Here is a 23,887-nt window from a genome sequence, read left to right as displayed (position 1 = left end):
CACTACACTATACACTACACTATACTCTACACTATACTACACTCTATACTATACTATACTCTATACTACACTATACTCTATACTCTATACTATATTATACTCTATACTATACTATATACTATACTCTACACTATACTATACTATATACTGTACTCAAAACATTTTCTTTCTACTTGAGCCCTTGGTATCAGCTCCTCAGTTTTTCCCTCCCTCCCTATGCCCCCCATGGCCCCTTAATAATTTATAAATTATTATTGTCTTGTCATGTCTTACTCTGTCCAACGTCTCCCTTCACCCATTTTTCTGTTGTCCATCCCCCAGGGAGGGGGTTAGATGTAGATCCTTTTAATCGTTTCCCCCTTTCTACCCCACCTTCCCTCCACCAACCCAGTATCGCCACTCTCACCACTGGTCCTGAAGGGTTCAACTGTCCTGGATTCCCTGTGTTTCCAGTTTCTATCTGTACCAGTGCACACCTTCTGGTCTAGCAGGATTTGTAAGGTAGAATTGGAATCATGATAGTGGCGGGGAAGAAGCATTTAAGAATGTGCATATATTTATAGGTTTATTATTAAGGTAGCAGATGCGCTTTGGGTCTCCACTCAAGTACTCCCTCAATGCAAGAACATTTTCTATTAAACCGGCATTCCATGATGTTCACCTTCCTGACAAGATCGCTGAAGACAAATATGTACATAAGCAAATGCGGTGAAGAAAGCTGATGGTGCCCAGCTATCAAAAGACATAGCGTCTGGGGTCTTTAAAGGCATGATGATAAACAAGCCGCCATCTAGCTGAGAAGCAACAAAGCCCACATGGAAGAAGCACACCAGCCAGTGTCATCATGAGGTGTCAAAGGGATCAGGTATCAGGCATCACAGAGCAAAAAATCATATCTTTGTGAATGAGGGGGAGTGCGGAGTGGGAAACCTAAACCCATCTGTAGGCAACTGGACATCCCCTTACAGAGGGGTTGCGGGGAGGTGACGAGCGAGCTAGTCAGTGCAGTGTAGCAACAATGAAACATACAAACTTTCCTCTAGTTCTTAAATGCCGTTTTTTTGGGGGTGGGGGGTGGGTAGGTCCAGAAATAGAATATTGACTTTAGAGATGCCCTCTTGTGGCTGTCCCAGTCACTGCTTGTCTCTCTCTACAAGAAAAGGAAATGTTAACCTTTAGCACCCAAAATTTGTCTTGATTTTGAATTGTGTATAAAGTAAACTCATATAATATGGTATGTACTGTTACTCATATAAAATGGTATGCCTGGATTTTCCCCGCAGCCTTTAGTTGCTACACTCATCCTCATTCTTTGTAGTATTCTGTTTCATTGTATTAATATACCACATTTTGTTTTATGTTTAATTGGACAGCCTCTACATACTAATATTGCCAAAAGTCCTCTATTTTTTAATGTTAAATTAGTATAATAACTAAGTTTTAAATTTATAAGTAAATTTTAAGAATACTACAGACAAGTATATTCCTTCATCTGTTATTTTTTGTGAGCTATGGAGTGCGCTCAGACTTGTGGCAACCCCATGTACAATGGAGTGAAACGCTGCCTGTACCTGTGCCTTCTTGATGGTGGCTCACATTTGTTGTTACAGCTGGTGTGTGGTTTAAGCGCTTCTACTTTAAAGGGCTTATCTATCAGCATCAGAGCAGTGAATATATATAATTAGTGGGAAAAATACATATACTGAAATACAAAATTTCAAAAACAAGATATATTTTATACATTTATACAAATTATATTAATATTTTATACACATATAGATACTATATATTTACATATATATGTATATTCACTGGCTAAATTTGAAAGTACATCACCAGGTCTTTTTCCTAGTTTTTGTTAATTTGGACACAGTAATGAAATCTGTCTACCATGTGTGACCGTACTGGTATTTGAAATACCAGTAGCATAATTGTCTACATAACTGTCTACTGAAAGTCACTATAGTACAGCTCAGTGACATGAGTAGAGTTTCTTTCATGCATACTCTCTTTCTGTGAGTATGTGTTTAGTAAAATTTTATTTGTAGAATCATTTGATATTCATCCCTAAATACTTCAACATAACTCTTCTAAGACCATGGACCACATTGAAATGATCACATTCAGAAAACCTGATAATAAATAATACAATGCTATTTTCTAATACATTCTTCACATTATAAATTTCCCAAATTGCTCAATTTCTTCTATTACTAATAATTTCACGTGGCCCAGTCCAGCTCAGGCACACAACAACTGTAGACCAATGAAGCAGAAAGAGCAGCAAGAAGCTGGTTTTAGAGTTATGTGGATCCAAGTCAGCAGGAACATAGTAGGACATCCAAAGTTCCCAGGGGAGTAGAACACATGGGTCGCTTGCCCTAGGAACAGCAAGGAAAGGGGCAAGAGAGAGAAAGACCAGTTTTCTACAAGGTCCTTTATAATAGGCCATACCCCCAAAAGAGTCTTCTGTAGCCAGAGACTTTAGTGATAGTTTGGACTCCACTCATATTTTCCTACAAGTACACAAAGTGTTCAGAAAGACGTAACTATAACAAGCCACAAACACTTAGGTACGTATTTATAATAGAAGGCTATTAACTGGAAGGAAGTGCTCAGAGAGATGTAATAACAAATTGATTGCAACAATGGGCTTAAATGCTTTTCAGCCAGCATGAAAATGGCCCATGACAGAGCAAAGTTATGTTAAACATTATGAGTCAAAGCTGGCACTGTGGCAATTAAGAACAGCATTTATTTAGGTTATTATTTGGGGGGATGTAAATTTACAGACTGAAATTTAAAAATTAAGAGTACTGCTTGATGAATTTTGAAAAATATATTCATCTGTATAATACAACCCCTTTCTAATTTAAGGAACATTAATATCACACGCCAGAAAATTTCTTACAATTTTCAATTAGCCCTTGCCTCAATCCCTCAGAGACAATCATGTTATTTTTATTTTTTAAGTTTTGACCTTTTGATAGCTTTTATCTCGTTTCCAACTTTGTGTACAGATAATCCTGCAATATGTGCTCTTTTATATAAGATTTCTCCTTAGCTTAATGATACTGGGATTCATTCATGTTATTGCATGCATCTTTCTTTGATTTCTCTTGTTCATTGTATATGAATATACTATGTTTTTTTTATCCAGTCTCTTGTCGCTGGATCCCAATATTTCAAATTAGCGGTATTACAAATGAAATGGCTTTGAATATTTGTATACAAGTCTTTCATAGCTGTAGTTGTTGTTAGGTGCTATGACCCAATATGCTGTTCTGTGCCATTCTCACACTATGCCTCAGCCCTCTTTTTCCTTGCCCTTCACTTTACCAAACATGATGTCCTTCTGTAGGAACTAGACACTCCTGACATGTTCAAAGTATGAAAGACAAAGTCTCGGCATCCTTGCTTCTAAAGCACTCTGGCCTTTACTTCTTCCAAGACATATCAGTTTGTCCTTTTAGCAGTCCATGATACTTTCAATATTCTTCTCCAGCACCACAGTTGAAAATCATCAATTCTTCTACAGGCTTCTTATTCAGTGTCCCCCTTTCACCTGCATACAAGGAGGTAGCCCCCCCCCACCTGAAATAACCCCCACTCAAAAGCTGTGCATTTAAATTTGTTTGAAAAAACAACCTTGTCACCTACAAAGTACTATCCATTACTCTTAATAAATTGGTCAAATCTACAATTCAATTCTTGGAAACATTTTTTAAACTCATCTGTTTGGATGGCTGACAACATCTCCCTCATTTTTTTCCCTCACCTCTTCTAACCTATGTAGTCAACTGACTCTCCTTTCATGTCCCTCTTCATTTGTGGAAACAGAAGTCATACCGGGTGAGGTCAGGTGCATGGAGCAAGAGAGGCATGCTGTTTTTTGCCAAAAACTGGCACATGGAGATGAGCAGGTGTATCATCATAGTGGCAAAAGCAGTCCCCTGCCTCCCACAAATCAGGCCTTTTATTTTTTGTCGCATACTGTTATGCAATCTTTTCAGAAACTCTAAATAGAAACTTGGTCAACAATCTGACCTGGTAGAACAAACTCCAAATTCACTACAAGTTGACATTTTTGTCTGTTCGGGAAGTTGATGGATGTCCAGAAACATTTTTCCTTTTTTGAAATGAGAAAACCACTCATACACTTAAGTTTTGTCCATAATATTGCCCTTGTCTTGTGAGCTGTGTGCAACATCTGTTCGATTGTTTCTGCAGACATTTTTTCCAAGCAGGTAACAAAATTTCACAGCCGCATGCTATTTTCTTAAATCAGCCATCACCAAAAATGAGGTTGGAGTGAAACAACTTCATAAAAAAAACTCACTATAACCAGAGAGAACCGTCCTAGGCTACGCCACTGAGTACACTAACTCAGAGTGAGTTTGTAGATGCTTGCCTAGTGGGAAAAAATGGATACTAGGAAAGCTTTGCCCAGTGGAGCCTTTGTCTCTTTTTATGGGGGTTACCGTTTTATGAGGCAGTGGAGACCATGGCTTGGGTTAAGTACTCCTTAGTCCTCAAAGTAACGTCCTTGCCCATCAATACTCGAAAGAGGTCTTGTGCAGCAGATTTACCTAATGCAATAAGTCTTTTGAGCTCTTGACTGCTGCTTCCATGAACATTTGTTGTGGATTCAAGTAAGACAAAATCCTTGACTTCAACCTTTTCTCCATTTACCATGATGTTATCTATTGGTCCAGTTGTGAGGATTTTGGTCTTCCTTAACATTGAGTTGTTATCTTTACAACAATCCTTGACCTTCATCAGCAAGTACTTTAAGTCCTCTCACCATAGCAAGCAAAGTTTTGTCATCTGTTAATAAGGCTTCCTCCAATCCTGATGCCACACTCTTCTTCATGTAATCCAGCTTCTCTGATGATTTGCTCAGCATACAGATTGAACAGGATGGTGAGATGATACCTCCCTGACACACACCTTTCCTGATTTTTAGCCATGCAGTATTCCCTTGTTCTGTTCACACAACTGCCTCTTTATCCAGGTACAAGTTCCATGAACACAATGTACTGTTCCAGAATTCCCCTTCTTCTCAGTTAGCCACAGTTTATGACAGTCCACTCAGTCAAATGTCTTTGTATATGAATTCAATAGTACACAAGTACACATTCTTCTGGTATTCTCTGCTTTGAGCCAAAATTGATTTGACATCAGCAGTGATATCTCCTTGTTCCATTTCTTCTTATGAATCCTGTCTGAAATTGTTATTTCCCTGTCAATGTACTGCTCAACTGTTTTATGATCTTCAGCAAAAATTTACTTGTGTGTGATATCAAGGATATCATTCTATCGTTTGAGCATTCTGTTGTGTCAACTTTCTCTGGAATGGCCACAAATGTGTATTCCTTCCAGTCAATTGGCCAAGTAGTTGTCTTCCAGATTTCCTGCCATAGATCAGTGTGTGCTTCCAATGCCTCTTCAGCTTTCTGAAACATTTTACTGGGGCATTCCATCAATTCCTGGAGTCTTGTTTTTGGCTAATGTATTAGTGCAGTTTGAACTCCTTTCAGCACCATTGGTTCTTGCTCATAAACTACCTCATGAAATAGAGGAACGTTAACTGGTTCTTTGGGGTACAGTGATTCTGCACATTCTTTCCATCTTCTCTTGATGTTTTCTGCATCATTAGATTGTTTAATCATTCATTATTTTGCCTGTAGAATATTTTGAAAGCCATAAAAGCTAATCTATGCATAAAAATTTATGCATAGCTTTTATGACTATATGCTTTGATATTTCTTGTAATGAAATTGCTAAATAATAAAATTAGGTACATGTTTAGATTTAGAATAATCCTTTACTACAGTGGTTGTACTGTTTTTACCCCCGTCAATAATCTTTGAGCGTACTGCTTATTTCAAACCCTGTGCAACATTTGATCTTACTGATTTTTGCCATTCTGTTGGGTTTATAGTAGTATTGGATTGCAGTTTTAATTTATATTTACTTAATGACTAGTGATTCTAACCTTTTTGTGTTCCCCATGAGCTGTAATGATCATTTGTGGATATGTCTTAGTATATTTTGCTCACTTTTGTAAATGGACATATTTGGCTTTTACTAATTTGTACTTATTTTTGTATCTCAGTACCTATATTCTGCTAGATAAATGTCTTATGACTTTATCTCTTAATTTTTTATTTGCCTACTTATTTCCTTTTTTACATTTTATTAGGGGCTTATACAACTCTTATCTCAATCCACACATATACATACATCAATTGTATAAAGCACATCCGTACAGTCTTTGCCCTAATCACTCTCAAAGCATTTGCTCTCCACTTAAGCCCTCTGCATCAGGTCCTCTTGTTTTTTTTTCTCCTCCCTCACGACTCCTCCCTCCCTCATGAGCCCTTGATAATCCACAGATTGTTATTTTGTCATATCTTGCCCTATCCGGAGTCTCCCTTTCCCCCCTTCTCTGCCATCCATCTCCCAGGGAGGAGGTCACATGTAGATCCTTTTAATCAGTTCCCCCTTTCCAACCCACTCACCCTCCACTCTCCCAGCCTCGCCCCTCATACCCCTGGTCCTGAAGTTATCGTCCACCCTGGATTCCCTGTGCCTCCAGCTCCCATGTGCACCAGTGTACAATCTCTGCCCTATCCAGTCCTGCAAGGTAGAATTCGGATCATGGTAGTTGGGGGGAGGAAGCATCCAGGATCTGGGGGAAAGCTGTGTTCTTCGTCGGTACTACATCGCACCCTGACTGACCCGTCTCCTCTCCTAAACCCCTCTGTGAGGGGATCTTCAGTGGTTGACACTTGGGCCTCGGGTCTCCACTCTGCACTTCCCCCTTCATTCACTATGGTACACACACACACACACACACACATATACACATACACACACATATTCTCTTTTTTTTTTTTTGCATGATGCCGTATACCTGGTCCCTTTGGCACCTTGTGATCGTGCCAGCTGGTGTGCTTCTTCCATGTGGGCTTTATTGCTTCTGAGCTAGATGGCCGCTTGTTCACCTTCAAGCCTTTAAGACCCCAGACACTATCTCTTTCAATAGCCAGGCAACATCAGCTTTCTTCGCCACATTTACTTGTTCACCCACTTTGGCTTCAGCAGTTGTGTCGGGAGAGTGAGCATCATAGAGTACAGATTTAATAAAAGAAAGTATTCATGCATTGAGGGAGTGTTTGAGTAGAGGCCCAAGATCCTTCTGCCACCTTAATACTAAACCTATAAATGTAGGCACTTAGATCTATTTCCCCATCCTCATATATATATTTGCATGTACATGTCTTTGTCTAGACCTCCATAAATGCCCCTTGACTCCCAGCTCCTTCAGCCTACTTATTTCTTAGTGGTATCTTTTTGATGAGCAGTTTTTCTTTAAATGAACTCATGTGTATAACTTTTAAATTATTATTATTTCTGTGTTCTATTATTTGAATCTTTCTGGATGCTTATGTTGCCAGGACATTTTTTCTTCTAGAAGTTTTCCTTTTTAGTTTGTTTCAGCCTATGATTCCCTCTTTTTAAATTATCATAGCTGTAACTATTATTAGTTACTCCAAGCTTGAATCAAGTAAAGTATATCACATTTGTCGTGTCTCTTATTCTCCTTTGATAGAATAGTTGATATTTTTTCAGATCATTTGTTTTGTTTTTAATTTTCAAAATGTTTACTCTTTTATAGAATCTCTCTCAATTAGGATTTATTTGTTGTTTTTCTTTCTTGTACAGATTAAGATTAAGCAATTTTGAGTGGCACTTTATCACCTATGTTTGGCATGTTAATTAATGTTAAAGTTCCATTAATTGATGTTAACTTTGATCTCTTCTTTAAGGAATTGCCCCCACCAACCCTAAATTCTCTGTTTAAAGTTATTTTCATTTTAGTTTAAGTAAATACCTTGGGTAAAGCTTTAAGAATATTAGCCCCATACCCAATGTTTTAAGATCCTTGGGAAGTTCTTTCTTGTAGTGTGGAGGCTTCACACTGGTTATTTTCTGGCTTTTTAAAAATCGTTTTTACTTGGCGGCCCAGTAGTTAAAGTTGTTGGCTGCTAACGGAAATGTTGGTGATTCAAGCTCACTATTTCTGTGACAGAAAGATATGACCATCCAATTTCATAGAGATTTACAGCATTAGAAACACATGGAGTAGTTCTATTTGCTCCTGTAAGGCCACTGTGTATTGAAGGGAGACGTCAAACAGGGAAAGATATGACAAAATAATAATTTATAAATTATCAAGGGCTCATGAGGGAGGGGGAAGCAGTGAGGGAGGGCATAAAAAAAGAGGACCTGATGCAAAGGGCTTAGATGGAGAGCAAATGCTTTGAAAATTATGAGGGTAAAGAATGTACAGATGTGCTTTACACAATTGATGTATGTATGGCTTGTGATAAGAGTTGTACGAGTCCCTAATAAAATGTTTAAAAAAGAAAGAAGGAAAGAAAGAAAGAGAAATTGACCCAATGCCAATGGTCTAGATTTGGGATATTATTGGTTCTGCATTGATTATTAGCATTCTTCCACAAAGAAGCAAGTTTTGCTTCTTTCCTCCCCCTCTTTAAAAAAATTTAAAGTCATAAGTATCAAATTCATTATTGAATTATATGGCATGTAAATTATATGCAATAAAGGTTTTGCAAAAATAGAGAATAAAGTACCTGTAAGAAGAAACTTAACCAAAGATGTCTAAAACATATACATGTATTTTTATATTTATTGTAATGATAATACAATTGCTGTTAATAAGTTGTATACCGTGGTAGAGTTGAATGGACACAGTTGTATGTTAGGCCTGTTTAGAATACTAACAACAAAAGAGTGGCTGCCGAGGCTGCTTATATGTAATTAAATGCTTCATGGAATTGAGTTCCTTGGTTTGATGCTCTACGGTCTTTGAAAATACAGGCTTGATTTCTTAGATAAACCAAACGAACAAACAAAAATAAAGTCAAATCCTTTAAAAATTGCTAAATATGAGGATTTATATTCCAACAATTATTATTCAGTCTAGTGCCAAATAAATTAGTCAAAATTGTACAGTAAGAACCCCTTCAAACTTGTTTCTACTGTGTTCTGACACGTTCTTGATCAATTCTAGCATATTTTATTTCATTTTCACTAGATTTTATTCCATGACCACTTTGTGTCATCCTTACACACACACACACACACACACACACACACACACACACACACACACACACACACACACCCCGACCCTATAAGTAGAAACATTCTTCCTCCTTGCTATGGGGGCCAAGAAATTTTGACTTGATTAGTAGACAAGTGTAGTAAGTAAAAGTTAAAAAGTGTAAAATTCATGAATGGACACTAAAATGTAGAATTGTTGTCTGGAATTTCTTTCTTCACTGCCTTCTATTTTGCTTCTCTCCTTTTCCATAAAGAGAATTTCTGGCCTCTAACACCAGCATTGTAGGCATTCATTTTTTTAATTTTACAAGACAAATAATATAATTTCTTCTTTTCTGCACCTGTACTATCATTAGTAATAAACTTGCTAAGGATGGTTTGAGATTTCTTTGTAGTTTGCTTTATTCTTAGTATTTATGGTACTGAGGATATAATATCAAAATAATGTGTTCAAGAATTACTTAGATTCATTCCATTTTTCTTCTTCTATTCCATTAAGTTTTAAGTTTTTAATTTGGTACATAGCTAGGTTAATTTGTGTCTATTACTTTTTATCTTTTCCTCCTAATTTGATCTTTAAAGACATATAACAGTGACATGGTTCAAAATTTAAAATATAATTTATATATATATGCTCAAATATCTCAATTCTTTCACTATTTCTACTCTTTTCCTATTACATCCATTTTAGGAAAACATTTTTGTGTTCTGGTCTATCCATATGTTTCTTTTTGCAAAGTATATTTGTATAGTTTTTAATTTCTCATTTTTTATTTTGAAAGTAGCATTAATAATATTTTGTACCTTACATTTTTTCACTTCTTAAGATCTCCTGAAAATTTTTCTAATTCATTTGGCAGATATCTTCCACTATTTTATAGTTGTATGATATTCCATTGTGTAGAGGCAAGATAGTTGTCTTAAAAATTTTTGGAAAGCGTTTATATGAGCATTTAGAATTTTCTCCTCCAAGTATTTTGCTTCTACAAATAAATGAGTAATCTTATGTATAGTTTTTTTGTTGGAAATAAATCTAAAGGATAAATTATGGGAAATAGAAATATTGGGCCAACTGGAAAATACTTATGTACTTTTTAAATAAGTTATCCCATCATAGGAGTTAGGGCATTTTGTCCTCTCACTAATCATGATGAGAATACCTCTTTACGACAGTCTTTGGAGCAGAAAGCATTGTCAAGCTTTAGAATTTTTCCCAATTTGAGGATGAATTATGATATCTCACTTTAGTTTTAATACGCACTTATCTTTTGTGAGTGATGTTGAACATATGCTGTAGTGCCACTACACCCAAAATTTTATACCCTTTAACCAATAACTTCCCTTATTTTTCCCACTCTCTAATCCCTGGTAACCTCTACTATTTTTATGTCTCCATGATTTTTCCTAATCCAAAATGCCATTTACGCGGAAGCATGTGCAACAGTTGCTACTTTTTGTTTGGTGTATTTCATTAACAATGTTATCAATGTTCAGTCATATTGCAATATTTTTCAGAAGTATATTCCTTTTTATGATTGAATATGCCACATTGTTATTCCATGGGTTATTTTTCCTTTTTAAAAAAATCTTTTTATTTGGGGTTCATACAACTCTTTATCACAATCCATACATACATCAATTGTGTAAAGCACATTTGTACATTCATTGCTCTCATCATTCTGAAAACATATGCTCTCCACCCAAGTCCCTGGCGTCAGCTCCTCACTTTTACCCCTCCTTTCCTCCTACCCCCTCCCTCAGGAACCCTTGATAAAAGGGATCATCTGTCCTGGAGTCTCTTGTTTCCAGTTCCTATCAGTACCAGTGTACATCCTCTGGTCTAGCCAGATTTCTAAGGTAGAATTGGAATCATGATAGTGGCGGGTAGGGAGGAAGTATTTAGGAACTAGAGGGAAGTTGTATGTTTCATTGTTGCTACACTGCACCTGACTAGCAAGTCAGGTTGCAGTATTTATCCATTTTGCTATGGTGAATAATGCTAATGTGAGCATGGGATCCAAATTTTTGTGGGGGCATGTTTTTTTCTCTCTCTACACTGTATATCTAGGAGTGGAATTAACAGTTTGATCATTTTTAACTTTTTGATGAAACTCCAAATTGCTTTTCCACAGTATTTTACCCATTTTACATTAACAATGTAGGAAGGAACCCCGGTGATGTAGTGGTTATGTGTTTGTTTGTTTTTAATTTTGAACAATGTAGGAAAGTTCTCATTTCTCTACATCCTTGGAGGTACTTGATATTTACTCTTGTTGTTATTTTTAAAGAATACTGTGCTGTGTGTTGTCTTAGTATTCTGTACTTGATCTCTCTAAATTCTAATATCCATTGCAATAATAGCTAAACAGAATTCACTGAAAATAAGTCATCATCAAAGGGATTATTAAGGAAGTTAACAAGTTGTGATGCCAGTGAGAAATGCTCAAGGTTGAGTTGTTTATCTGGAAATGTTACAGAATTCTTTTAGGTCTGCTAATAAATGTCTAAAAGGACTTACCACTCCCAGGGCAACCTTAACCCACAGGGATTCAGCTCAAACTTCCCCAAGTCAGCAAGCTCAGCTCCTTCATTTTGGCTAGACTTTAAGACCCAACTAAACTGGTAGATAGTAACAAGAAGACTTTCTTACATCTAAAAGAGGCTATTTTTTCTGTTATTTTTAGAGGGCATAACATTAATACACATAGACTGGAGTTATATACATGTATGTATGTATGTATGTATATAATACTGTGTGTCAACACTAAACTATTGATAACTTAGTGTGTTAGTCCCGGTAGACTAGAGAAACAAATTCATAGAGACACTCGTGTATAGGAAAGAGGTTTATATACAAGAGCAGTTGAATAATGAGAAAACATCCCAGCCCAGTCCAGATCAAGTCCATAAGACCTATATTAACCCATGTCCGACACCAATCTGTAAAGTCCTCTTTAGACTCAAGATACACATTCTATGATGCTGAATGTGGGAAGATCACAGGCCAGTGGGTGGGATGTTTTGTAGATCCAGTGGCATTGTAAGCATCTCAGTGATGGCAGGGGTCTCCACGTGGCTTCTCCAGGTCCAGGGTCTGCCTGCATCAGGGTGGCTCACAGGGAGTAGTCTTGAGTCTTGTCAGTAGAGTGTCTCCAAGGGAGTGAGCAGAGAGAGAAAGTGTCTCTTGCCTCCACGGAGGACATACGAGAGTTTTCCCAGAATCCTCAGTGGAGGGCCATGCCCACTGAGGTCTCATTGGCTATGACCCAATTGACAGACTAGCCTCCACCCTCTCAAATCCCAAATTGACACCAGATTACGTAACTACCACACTTAATTATATAGTACTAAGTAAAACATGAATTAAGTATAAAATGAAACCAATATAATTATTTTAGACTAATTTAGCAAGGGATTGATTTCCTGAATCCAAAATAAATGTAAAAATTCACTGGCATTGTGTCGATTCCAAGTTTTGGGTTTTCAGGCTATAAATTTTTATTGGAACAGAAAGTCTCATCTTTCACTAGCTGAGCTGCTGGTGGATTCTAACTGTTAACCTTGTGGTTAGTAGCCTGACATGTAACTCACTGTGCCACCAGAGCTATAGAAAGAAAAATAAGAAAATAGCTGGCAGCTATTAATGACATCTATTCACAGAATCAATTTCTCATTTTTCTCACTGTCTACACTGTGTGAAAAAGATTTATGTTTGAATTTTTTCCAAGAAAGTAATAATTAGCTAATCTGAGGGTGTTTTGTAGCACTATCCCTGGTGGTGTTAGTGGTTATGCTCTGGGTTCTGACTTCAAGGTGAGCCATTTGAAACCCACCAGCTGCTCTGTAGGAGAAAGATGAGGCTTTCTACTGCACAAAGAGTTATAGTTTTGGAAACTCACAGGGGCAGTTTGTTTTATCCTGGCCTATAGGGTCACTGTGAGTTGGCACTGACTTGATGTCATTGAGCTTAGTTTTGGAAGGCTGTGTATTTTAAAATAAATGAAAATTCACAACATCTTCCAATTTGAAAGAACCTAAGTGGGAAATCTAATGAAATAATTAAGCAATTATACTGTGATGGTTATATTTACTCATATAATTAAAAAATTATCTTCTGAGGGTAACCAGAATATATAAAATACATAAAAAGCAAATGTCCTTAAACACAACAAAACATAGTATTCACGTAGTCAGAAATAATAATAAATCTGATCTGCTAAAATGAATTTTAGCTGTTTAAATCGTGTAACTTTTATACACTTGAAGATCTATTTTGCTGCTGTTGAGATGGCAGAATAGATGTAATTTTTCTGTGAGTCTGGCTTTTGTTGAAACTTCTTTTGTTTTTTTTTAGCGTCTTTAGTAGTTGCTGTAGTTTCTACAGTAATTCCTGACACATATTGAAGCTGCCAAATGGGAACCCAAATATACCATACACCATATGTTTTCCCAACTACACATTACATCTGTTAACTTCACCTCTCAAGCTGTATGAACAGTTAAAAACCCTTTGATTTGTTGTGTTTCTTCCCTTCTCTGTCTTCCTCTCTTCCCATTCTCTTTTCCCTTATACCACACCTACCATATATTGTCCCATAACCTTCCCTTTCCTTTTCTCTCATCTCCTTACTCTCTTGCCTCAGCCTTGCTCCTCCTCCCCTTTATCTTTACTAGTGTTCTTCCTAGTACTCCTGATTTTCCTCCTCCCTTACTCTCTGTCCCTACCCCACTCCCCATTTCTCCTGCTACTTAGCTTTCCACTGCCCTCCACCTCTGGTCTAATCTATCGGGCTTGTTTTACTTTTCTTTAACCTGAACCTACATATGATCAATTGCTGATCAATCCATAGTCAACACCTGTCTTTATTTTACCTGCTGCTATTGAGCCTTTCCATCATTTCTTTCCGGTTTTTATTCAATTTGATCCTTGTGTATTTCATTTAGTAAAGTCCATGTGTACAGTTGCTATGTATGTTACTAAAAAAGGGTAATTTGAGTTGAAGAAGTCATTGATCTTTCAAAATTTCATCATATAATCTCCAGAATTATTTCTATTACCAAGGCTATGTTTTCCTACTACTCTTTCTTCCTTTTTGTTTCCAACTTTTGCATTCCAGTAACCAATAATTATCAATGCATCTTGATTGCATGTTCCATCAATTTCAAACTAAAGAAGTTGGCAGAATTCTTAACTTTGTTCACCATAAGCTTTAGTAGTTGGTGTGAAAATCTGAATAATAGTTTTATTCTTAGAACTTCCTTGTACTGTGTGTGTGTGTGTGTGTGTGCGCGCGTGTGTGTATCACAGACAGCATTGTATTTCTTTCTTTTTTTTAAATACTTTTTTGGGGGACTCTTACATCTCTTACCACAATCCAAACATTCTTCCAGTGTGTCAAGGACATTTGCACATATGCCGCCATCATCATTTTCAAAGCATTCTCTTTTCACTTGAGTCCCTGATATCTGCTTCCCATTTCTTCCCCCTCCCTCCCCTACCTTCCCTTCTTCCAAAACCCTTGATAAGTTATACATTGTTTTTTTCCATATCTTACATAGTCCTTTGTTGCCCCTCACCCACTTTTCTGTTATTCACCCCCCTGGGAGTGGGTTCTAGATTGATCCTTGTGATCGCTTTCTTCTCCCCGCCACTCCCCTAATCCTCCTGGTAGCTCTACTCTCATTGTTAGTTCTGAGGGGTTTATCTATCCTAGATTCCCTGTGTTGTGGGCTCTTATCAGTAGCAGTGTGTTTGCTCTGGTCAAATCCGATTTGTAAGGTAGAATTGAGGTCATGATAGTAGGGTGAAGGAAGCACCAAAGAACTAAAGGAAAGTTGTGTGTTTCATCAGTGTTCTACTGTACCCTGATTGGCTCATCTCTTCCCTGTGACCCCCTCTGTGAGGGGATGTCCAGTTGTCTACAGATGGGCATTGGGTCTCCACCCCACACCCCCATTCACCTTGGGTATGGTTTTGTTCTGGGTCTTTGCTTAGATCCCATCGACACCTCATGACTACACAAGCTGATGTGCTTCTTCCATGTGGGCTTTGTCGCTTCGACAGCATTATATTTCATCATAGATCTTGAAATGTCATTCCCACATAGTAAACAATATGATTGTCTGAGTTAAGGTGAGCAATACCAGTCCTTTTCACTCACTCAACCTAGGACACTGATCTGTATGTTTTCCCTTTAATTTTGACAACTCTAGTTTTTCAAGATTCGTACTTTTCATGTACCCATTATAATTGTTTACAACTGTTTCTTTACATTTTGAATCATACCTCATCAGTAATTGAAGGTACTCCAATGTTAGGTCATTATGGTTGACTACTTTGAGATGGCACTTTTCCAGTAAAATATTGAGCACCTTCTGGAACCATATCTGACAGTGTTCTGATGCTGTTCATAAAAATTTCATTGAGAATGATGAGGGCAATGAATGTACAAATGTTCTTTACACAATTGATGTATGTATGGATTGTGATAAGAGTTGTATGATCCCTTAATAAAATTATTTTTAAAATTTCATTGGCTAATTTATTCAAAGTAGACAGCCTTTTCTTCTTTTGTAGCCTGCTCTTAGTCTGGAAGATCAACTGAAATGAATTAGTCATTGGTGACCATTGCTATTATTTGAATACTGATAACATAGCTTCCAGCTTTACACCAACATGCAAGCCTCCACAGTACAACACATCGATACACAGGTGGTGGATATTAACATTCTCCATCTCCTCATCTTGTTCTATAGGAAGCATGAGAAGAAAGGATAATTAACTTTGGACATCTTAAATTTGGGCAAATGTTTGGAAAACTGGTTGCTTTTGGCATACATGAATGTGAGATTGCGGTAGATCTTTCTGCATTTTTAGCCATCTAAAATACAAACCTACTGCCATGGCATTGCTTCCAAATTATAGTAACCGTATAGAACAGAGTAGAACTGCTTAGTTGGGTTTTTCAGAAAGTAAGTAAATTGTTTTGGAAGAGACAGCTGTATCTTTCTCCCAAGCAATCAGCTTCTGTGTTTCAACTGGAAAACGTTTGGTTAACAATCTAACACTTAACCTTTAGCCACAGAATTATTAAAATGCACAAAATATGGCAATGCATGAGAATAGAAATAAAGTAGCAGGTATGAGCAAATAATTAAATTGTGCTTGTATTTATATTTGCCTGAAGTCTAACTGACCTTAATGCAAATCAGCTACAATGTCTACCAAGTGTTTTTATAGAACCATTCCTCATTTAAAATTTTTATTTCACTGGATATTTAGCAATTACAGAATGAATGACATTAGAATTAAATCTGGCTTTACTGTCTTACTAGCAATTTTAAATGGTTAGTTATTTTTATGTTCATGGAACACCACCAGAATTATTGTTAAAACTGTACTTCTATAGATTATTTTTCTGTTTTTATCTTTTAAACGTGGATGAAAGGGACATGTACCTTTTAAAAAGTGTGTCTTTTGCAGAATTGATTTCACAGATAGCTAACTAGCAAGCCTTTAAAGGAGCAAAGGTTTATTCCATTTTAATCAAGACTCCAATACTTCCAAGCCCCTTCAGTTTACATCTAAGCTCTTATATTTTTGCCAAATTGAGTAAGAAACTTTATTAGAACAAATTTTATGATATTTTTCTTCAATGACAGTTCAACTTAGCTGGAAGCCAACTTTTTTTACTGTATGCCATTTTTATTTTTCTATTTGGCCCTACTTGGAAATTTATATAATAAACAGCATTCAGGTTAAAATTATGGAAAGTATAAAATTTGTCATAAATCTCTAGGTTGAATTCAGTTTCTATTAAATATAGAATGAAAATGATACATAATTATTCAAAATGATGCCACAAATAGGAAAACAATAAAGTCTATTGCTTTGGATTAATAAAAATTAATTCACACATTTTCCACTTTATATGTTTTTACTATATCATTGTGTGTCTCTCGATTCGGAAGTCTTAAAGCTAATGCTGCAGAGTTCACTATTAGAAAAGGAAATACAAATGGTGGAAGGTAAGGAATCTTGCGAATGGACAAAGGCAATGCTATATTTTTGCTTATGTAGATTAGAAATAACTCTCATAGGCACATAATGAAACAAAACTTGACAAAATAGTATGCTAACAAATGGAAAAATGTTGAATTGAAAAATCAGTTATCATTATTGCTTTTGATGAATGTTTTCTCAACTTAGAGACATGTAGATTTTCAGTTTGATCCCCAGTATTTTAAACATATTGTGTTACCTTCTGGCTTCTCTGTGTCCTGTTTTATCCATTGCTAATAATAATTTTCTTAAAATCTTAGATTTTTAGTAGCTTGACTGCCAGTGAGGCTTAAAAAAATATCCCCTGCCCCCTCTTCCCCATAGTAGAATTTGTTGTATTATCTGAGTTAATGGATTAGTGTACTTTACTAGTTTTGGAATGTTCTCATTATTGTCTCCCTAAAAACACTGCTTTCCCCCCATTTCTCACTCTATCTTCCTTTGGCTACAATTACAAAAATATTGGAGTTCTTTGGTTTCAAAATGGCTCTTATGCTCTATTATTTGTGTTTTTATCTGTGTGTGTCAATATGGATATTTTTCTCATCTTTTTCTCTACTAAATCAGCAAGAAAACCAACCCATTGTATTCTTAATTTCTGATATACTAACTTAAAATTATAAAATAATCATTTTCCCCATGGATTTTAATTCCCTTTTGAAATTTTTTCATCAATGTAAACATTTTTTTCTCTCACTTTTCAAATACATTAGTTTCATAAAATCTTTTTCATTTAACTTGTTTCATTTGTAGACCTGCTTGTATGTATTATTTGTTTTGATTGTTAGATTTTCTGCTTTTCTTCATAGCATGTCTTATATACTAAAATATTAATAATGTAATAGAAATTGAACTAAAATGTATTTTCCCAATATCTTTTTGTTAGAAAGATATAATGAGGGATTAATCACCTCAATTGAATGAAGAATTGTCTGGATAGAAACTTTGTTGCTGGTATAAATACAGATAATCTAACCCTTTAGATTAAAGCACAAAATTGCTTTAAATATCTAAAGTATAAGTTCTTCTCTCTAGAGTGTCTTTATACTCATGTGATGTATACCTGTGAGAGACTTTACTCTGCTTTTCTGGTCTGGTATTTTTTATGGCTATCCTTTGACTTCCAAGGGAGTCTTTTGTTTGAGAGCATTATATCATGAGAGGAACCTGTTCAAATGTACACTGAATTCTGTAGATGACACCTGCTGTAGTAGGACTTCAACTGCTACAAATCACACAACTAGAGAAAATACAGAAAGCTGTCTGACCCAGACTCCTGTCTTGAATCCTTTGTTACATCCTGTTTTATTGTGCACTATTTAAATTTATTCTGACTAATAGCAACCTAATAGGATATAGTGGACCTGACCCACTGGTTATCCTAGGTTGACATATTTATAAGGGACACATTGTCAGGTCTTTTCTATTGTGCAGTGGCTGATGGGTTTGAATGTGCGACATTTCAGTTAACAATACTGTTAACAATGTTCTAGCATATCTCCCAGGATGAGCATTGTATGTGTATTTTTGGCTCCATGAGATAACATCTTCTATGTTAGCCTGTGACTGATATGTAAGAGTTCTATTGGTTTCTCTATTGGTTTCCCCAGTAGTGGTTCTCTTTCTGAGCCTTAGACTATGTCTAAAAAGCAAAAATGGAAACTATTCTCAGGCTTAGCTTTCCTAAGAAGACATCTTTTCTACACGTTTAGTTTCGTTACTTCCCAGTATTAGCTATATACACACACATTCACCCACACACATTTATATCTCTAACACCCCAATCGTTTTCATAAGAGCAGTGACTTGAGCCTATGTACTGGTAAATTAGTTTTGCAAAGTCAACAAGAAATCTTTTTTTAAAATCTTAAATGTTATGAAAGGCCCAAATTTACTATTGTATGTATTGTACTTGTAAACCTGTCTGCTTAAATTATTTTGTTAATGAAATACTGAATTGTTACTGAAATATTGCCTTGAAATATTGATTTGTTGCCAAATCTGGCAAGATAGAGATTGATCTATATGGAGATTGGAAAAATCTCATTCAGAGGACTAATTTTAAAATAACATTTTTTTCATATTTTAAACAAAAGAAATTAAAATATAATTCAAATGTATTACTTTTGAGACAGTTTTTTAATTTGGTATGATTTAGTTTTCAAAATGTCAAATCCTGAAGAAATCGTTGCAAGTTATTTTACTTAAACTCACCCTGTTGTTTTATTTGATTTTCTGTTATATGTAAGAAAATTAATCCTAGAGATATTTTGTGACTTTTCAAAAATCACTGAATATCTCACTGGAAAATACTGAAAACTTTTATGTTACTTAAAATAACTGAATAAAATTAAATGCTTCTCCCTTCTATATACACTTTTAACATGAAATCTCTCGACTTGTTTTGTTTAAATTAATTAATCTTCTTTTCTTTCGCCCTTTCCTGTTTAGTGAGTGATAGTTGCTTCAGGAATCTTGCAGAAGATCGCAGTGGGATAAATCTCAAAGATCTGGTTCAAGATCCTTCTTTGTGAGTATTTGGTTTTCAGTACTAAGTATAATTTAAAACTTTATGATTAATATAACTGTTCCAAAGATATGTAATTTGAAATGGATTTAAGTTAGAAGAATATCTAATTTGAAAGATATGTAATTTGAAATGGATTTAAGTTAGAAGAATACCTGTTTTTTATAAAGCAGAAAGGGCAGTGTAGAAGATCATGGTGACTTTTGCTTCAGGACTACAAAGAGATAGTTGTGATGGAGTTTTTCAGAGGACACATATGGGTCTTGTTATGAAGAAATTTTTTTTTCCTTTTTCCAATTTTTTGCCTACACCTGTCTTCTTTCCATTTTGTAAATACTTAATTAAGGATCCAATGTGATTATTTTAAGTGGATACACATATATACCTCTTCAATGAATGCTAATTAGTCTTATTTGAGTGTAGAGTTCAATTACCCTTATGTGTCTGGGAGGAAACTATAATTTTGAATGACTGCACCCATTGGAATGAATAAAATTATTGCTTTATTGTGTTATTGATAGGTATATTTTTGTCAGATTATGATTATATATCTGTTTAATATGGTCTTTGTGGAAAACATGCGCAATTGAACTATTTTTTAATCGTTTTATTAGGGGCTCATACAAGTCTTATCACAATCCATACATCAGTTGTGTAAAGCGCATTTGTACATTCATTGCCCTCATCATTCTCAAAACATTTGCTCTCCACTTAACCCCCTGGCATCAGGTCCCCATTTTTATCCCTCCTTCTCCACTCCCCCCTCCCTCATGAATCCTTGATAGTTTATAAATTATTATTTTGTCATATCTTTCCCTGTCTGACATCTCCCTTCACCCACTTTTCTGTTGTCTGTTCCCCGGGGAGGAGGTCACATGTAGATCCTTGTAATCAGTTCCCTCTTTCCAACCCACTTTCCCGCTACCCTCCTAGTATCGCCACTCACACCACTGGTCCTGAAGGGATCATCCGCCCTGGATTCCCTGTGTTTCCATATCCTATCTGTACCAGTGTACATCCTCTGGTCTAACTAGACTTGCAAAGTAGAATTCAGATCATGATAGTAGGAGGAGGAAGCATTTAGGAACTAGAGGAAACTTATATTTTTCATTGTTGCTGTATCACACCCTGACTGGCTCATCTCCTCCCTGAGACCCTTCTGTAAGGGGATGTCCAGTACCCTACAAATGGGCTTTGGGTCTCCACTCTGCACTGCCCCCCTCATTCACTATGGTAAGGTTTTTTGTTCCGATGATGCCTGATACCTGATCCCTTTGACACCTCGTATTTACACAGGCTGGTGTGCTTCTTCCATGTGGGCTTTGTTGCTTCTGAGCTAGATGGATGCTTGTTTACCTTTAAGACCCCAGATGCTATATCATTTGATAGCCGGACACCATCAGCTTTCTTCGCCACATTTGCTTATGCTCCCATTTGTTTTCAGCGATCATATTATGGAAGTGAGCACACAATGATATGATTTTGTTTTTTGATCCTTTCGGCACCTTGTGATCACACAGATGGCCTTTTGATTACCTTCAAGCCTTTAAGACCCCAGACTCTATATCCTTTGATAGCCGGGCACCATCAGATTTCGTCACCATATTTGCTTATTTATTTACCCACTTTGTCTTCAGCGGTTGTGTCGGGAAGGTGAGCATCATAGAAGAAAGTATTCTTGCAATGAGGGAGTACTTGAGTAGAGGCCCAATGTCCTCTGCTACCTTAATAATAAACCTATAAATATATGCACATAGATCTATTTCCCTATCTTCATATATAAATATATTTATGATCACACATGCTGGTGTGCTTCTTCCATCTTTGTTGTTTCTGAGCTAGATGGCTGCTTGTTTATTTTCAAGCCTTTAAGACCCCAGACTCTATATCTTTTGATAGCCGGCTACTTCAGCGATTATGTCTGGAAGGTAAGCATCACCAAGTGCTGGATTATTAGAACAAATTGTTCTTGTGTTAAGGGAGTACTTGAGTTGAAGCCTAATGTCCATCTGCTACCTTAATTCTTAACATATAAATGTGAGTACATAGTTCTATTCCCTTCTTGTTATATATGTATATATTTAGGTATGTACCTGACTGTATTTAGGCTTCTATAAATGTCCTTTGCCTCCTGGTTGTTTCCTCTATTTCCTTTTACTTTCCTTTTGCCCCACCATCATGTTCAGCCTTCATTCGGGTTTAGTGATTCCTCACTGCTACATTGCCCTTGATTAAGCCCCACAAGGCATCCTATGCCCTTCCTTCCATTGATTTTAGTTGATCTGTTGTACCCTTGTCCCTGAGTTGCTTCCCCCCATTCATTTCCTCCACCTCCCCTTCTCCCATTTCCCCCTGGAAACACTAGTCCTGTTATTTTCATCTCCGAATTATTTATCACATTTATCTTATCTAGATAGACATGCAAATACATTAATAAGTGCAAAAACCAGAGTCAAATAAAACATCTAAATAAGTAAATAATCAAGAAAACAATAACAATAAAACAAAACTAAAATAACAACAAAAAGAAAGCTAATGACAAAAATGGAAAAGCCTATAAATAGTGCAAGATCTGTTTGTTGGCCTTATGAATGTTTTAAGTTGAGTCTGATGGGGTGCCTCATTCTGTCTCCAAGTCTATTTTTGGTATTCCCCAGCAGTTTCATCACTCTGTTTCCCCTGCTGCTTGGCTGCATACCCACAGTGCCTATCCTCAGCGTGATGGAGCTAGACCATGCACTATTCCCTCACTGTGTCTTCACTGCTGCCCCACCCAGTGTCTTGATTCAGTGAGGGACCATGTGTTCCATGGTGGGGTCATCATCCTTGGGGCTTGGTGAGCCAGGGTATCCTCTCCTCCATCTTCATCCCTTTTCATTTCTCTAATCCTATGGTCTAATCCTATGCACCCCTCTCCCCAAGCAGTAGCCTCAGGGCTCTCCTCTGGGATTGGGGCCACCCATAGACCTCTTCATTGGTTCCCTGTTTCATGCTGGTACATTGTTATTCACTTCTTGGTGTATTGGGCTCTCTATCCCTCTCCTGTGGAGATTTAAACAATACCCTCCCCTTGGGTGGGTTGTGATCTGCTCCCCCACCCCCAACCATGTTATTTTTTTTCTCTTTCTTTCCCCCTCTTAGTTGGCTGCCGTATGTATCCCTGCATTGGGTTTGGCCCCTACCATAGTTTCTGGATCTCCCTCCAGGGATGTATGTATAGCTTGTCCCCTATACCCCATTTTTTTCTTTTTTTTTTGCTTACTCAGTGGACTCATGTTGTTCTTGTCCATTTGTGCTTGGCTCAGTTCACCTTAGCATGATTTCCTCTAGTTCGTCCCATGCAGCAATAAGCTTCATGCATCACCCCTGCTTTTTAGGGATCTGTAGTACTCCATTGTATGCATGTACCACAGTTTTTGATCCATTCATCGGTTGATGAAAATATGGGTTGTTATCAACTCCTTGCGATTTTTAACTGTGATGAACATTGGAGCACAGATGTCTGGCCATAGTTTGTTTCTTGCCTCTTTTGGGTATGTGCCCAGTAGGGGGGTTGCTGGGTCGTATGGTTTCTCAATCTCCATCTGTTTTAGGTATCACCAAGTTGATTTCCATGACAGTTGTACATACCTACAGGTCCACCAGCAGTGGGCAAGAGTTCCTATCTCCCCACACAACCTCCAACACTTGTTACCTTCTGATTTTTTGAATTGGACTATCTTTGAGGGTGTTAGGAGGTGTCTTATAGTTGTTTTAATTTGCATTTCTCTTATGGCTAATAATCAGGAACACTTTCTCATATGTTTATTAGCTATTCGGATTTCTGCCCCTGTGAAAGTTCTATTTGGGTCCGTTTCCCACCGCCTTAGTTGTTAGTTAGTTTTTTTCTTATTATAAGCTTGCAAAGTATTGTAAATTTTAGTTATAAGAGCTTTGTCTGGTGTCTCATTGCTGAAGATTTTTCCCATTCTGTGGGTTCTCTTATTACTCTTCAGTGAATTATCTCGATGTCCATGGGTGATTTATCTTCAGTATATCCCACTTGTCAATTTGTGGCTCCTCAGTATTTGTATCCTTCCCTATTTCCGATAGCCTATGTATTCCCTGTAATGGCCCTAATAGTTTGGGGTTTTACCTTGAGG

At 36.7% G+C, this 23,887-nt stretch overlaps 1 protein-coding gene across 10 annotated transcripts in view; it reads left to right on the top strand.

Annotated features, from left to right (window-relative positions):
* The window catches only part of GPHN (gephyrin), a 634,470-nt gene that overhangs the window by 109,224 nt on the left and 501,359 nt on the right, over nucleotides 1-23,887 (top strand). For all 10 annotated transcript variants that reach the window (XM_075530856.1, XM_075530857.1, XM_075530855.1 and 7 more), the window contains exon 2: nucleotides 19,670-19,748. In XM_075530856.1, coding sequence (XP_075386971.1) covers nucleotides 19,670-19,748 — 79 coding nt within the window. The remainder of the gene's footprint in view (nucleotides 1-19,669; nucleotides 19,749-23,887) is intronic.

Source organism: Tenrec ecaudatus, chromosome 14, assembly GCF_050624435.1.
Source record: "Tenrec ecaudatus isolate mTenEca1 chromosome 14, mTenEca1.hap1, whole genome shotgun sequence".
In the NCBI taxonomy this organism is placed as follows: Eukaryota; Metazoa; Chordata; class Mammalia; order Afrosoricida; family Tenrecidae; genus Tenrec; species Tenrec ecaudatus.
Note: the sequence above shows the minus strand (reverse complement) of the source record. Positions and strands in the feature narration are given on the sequence as shown.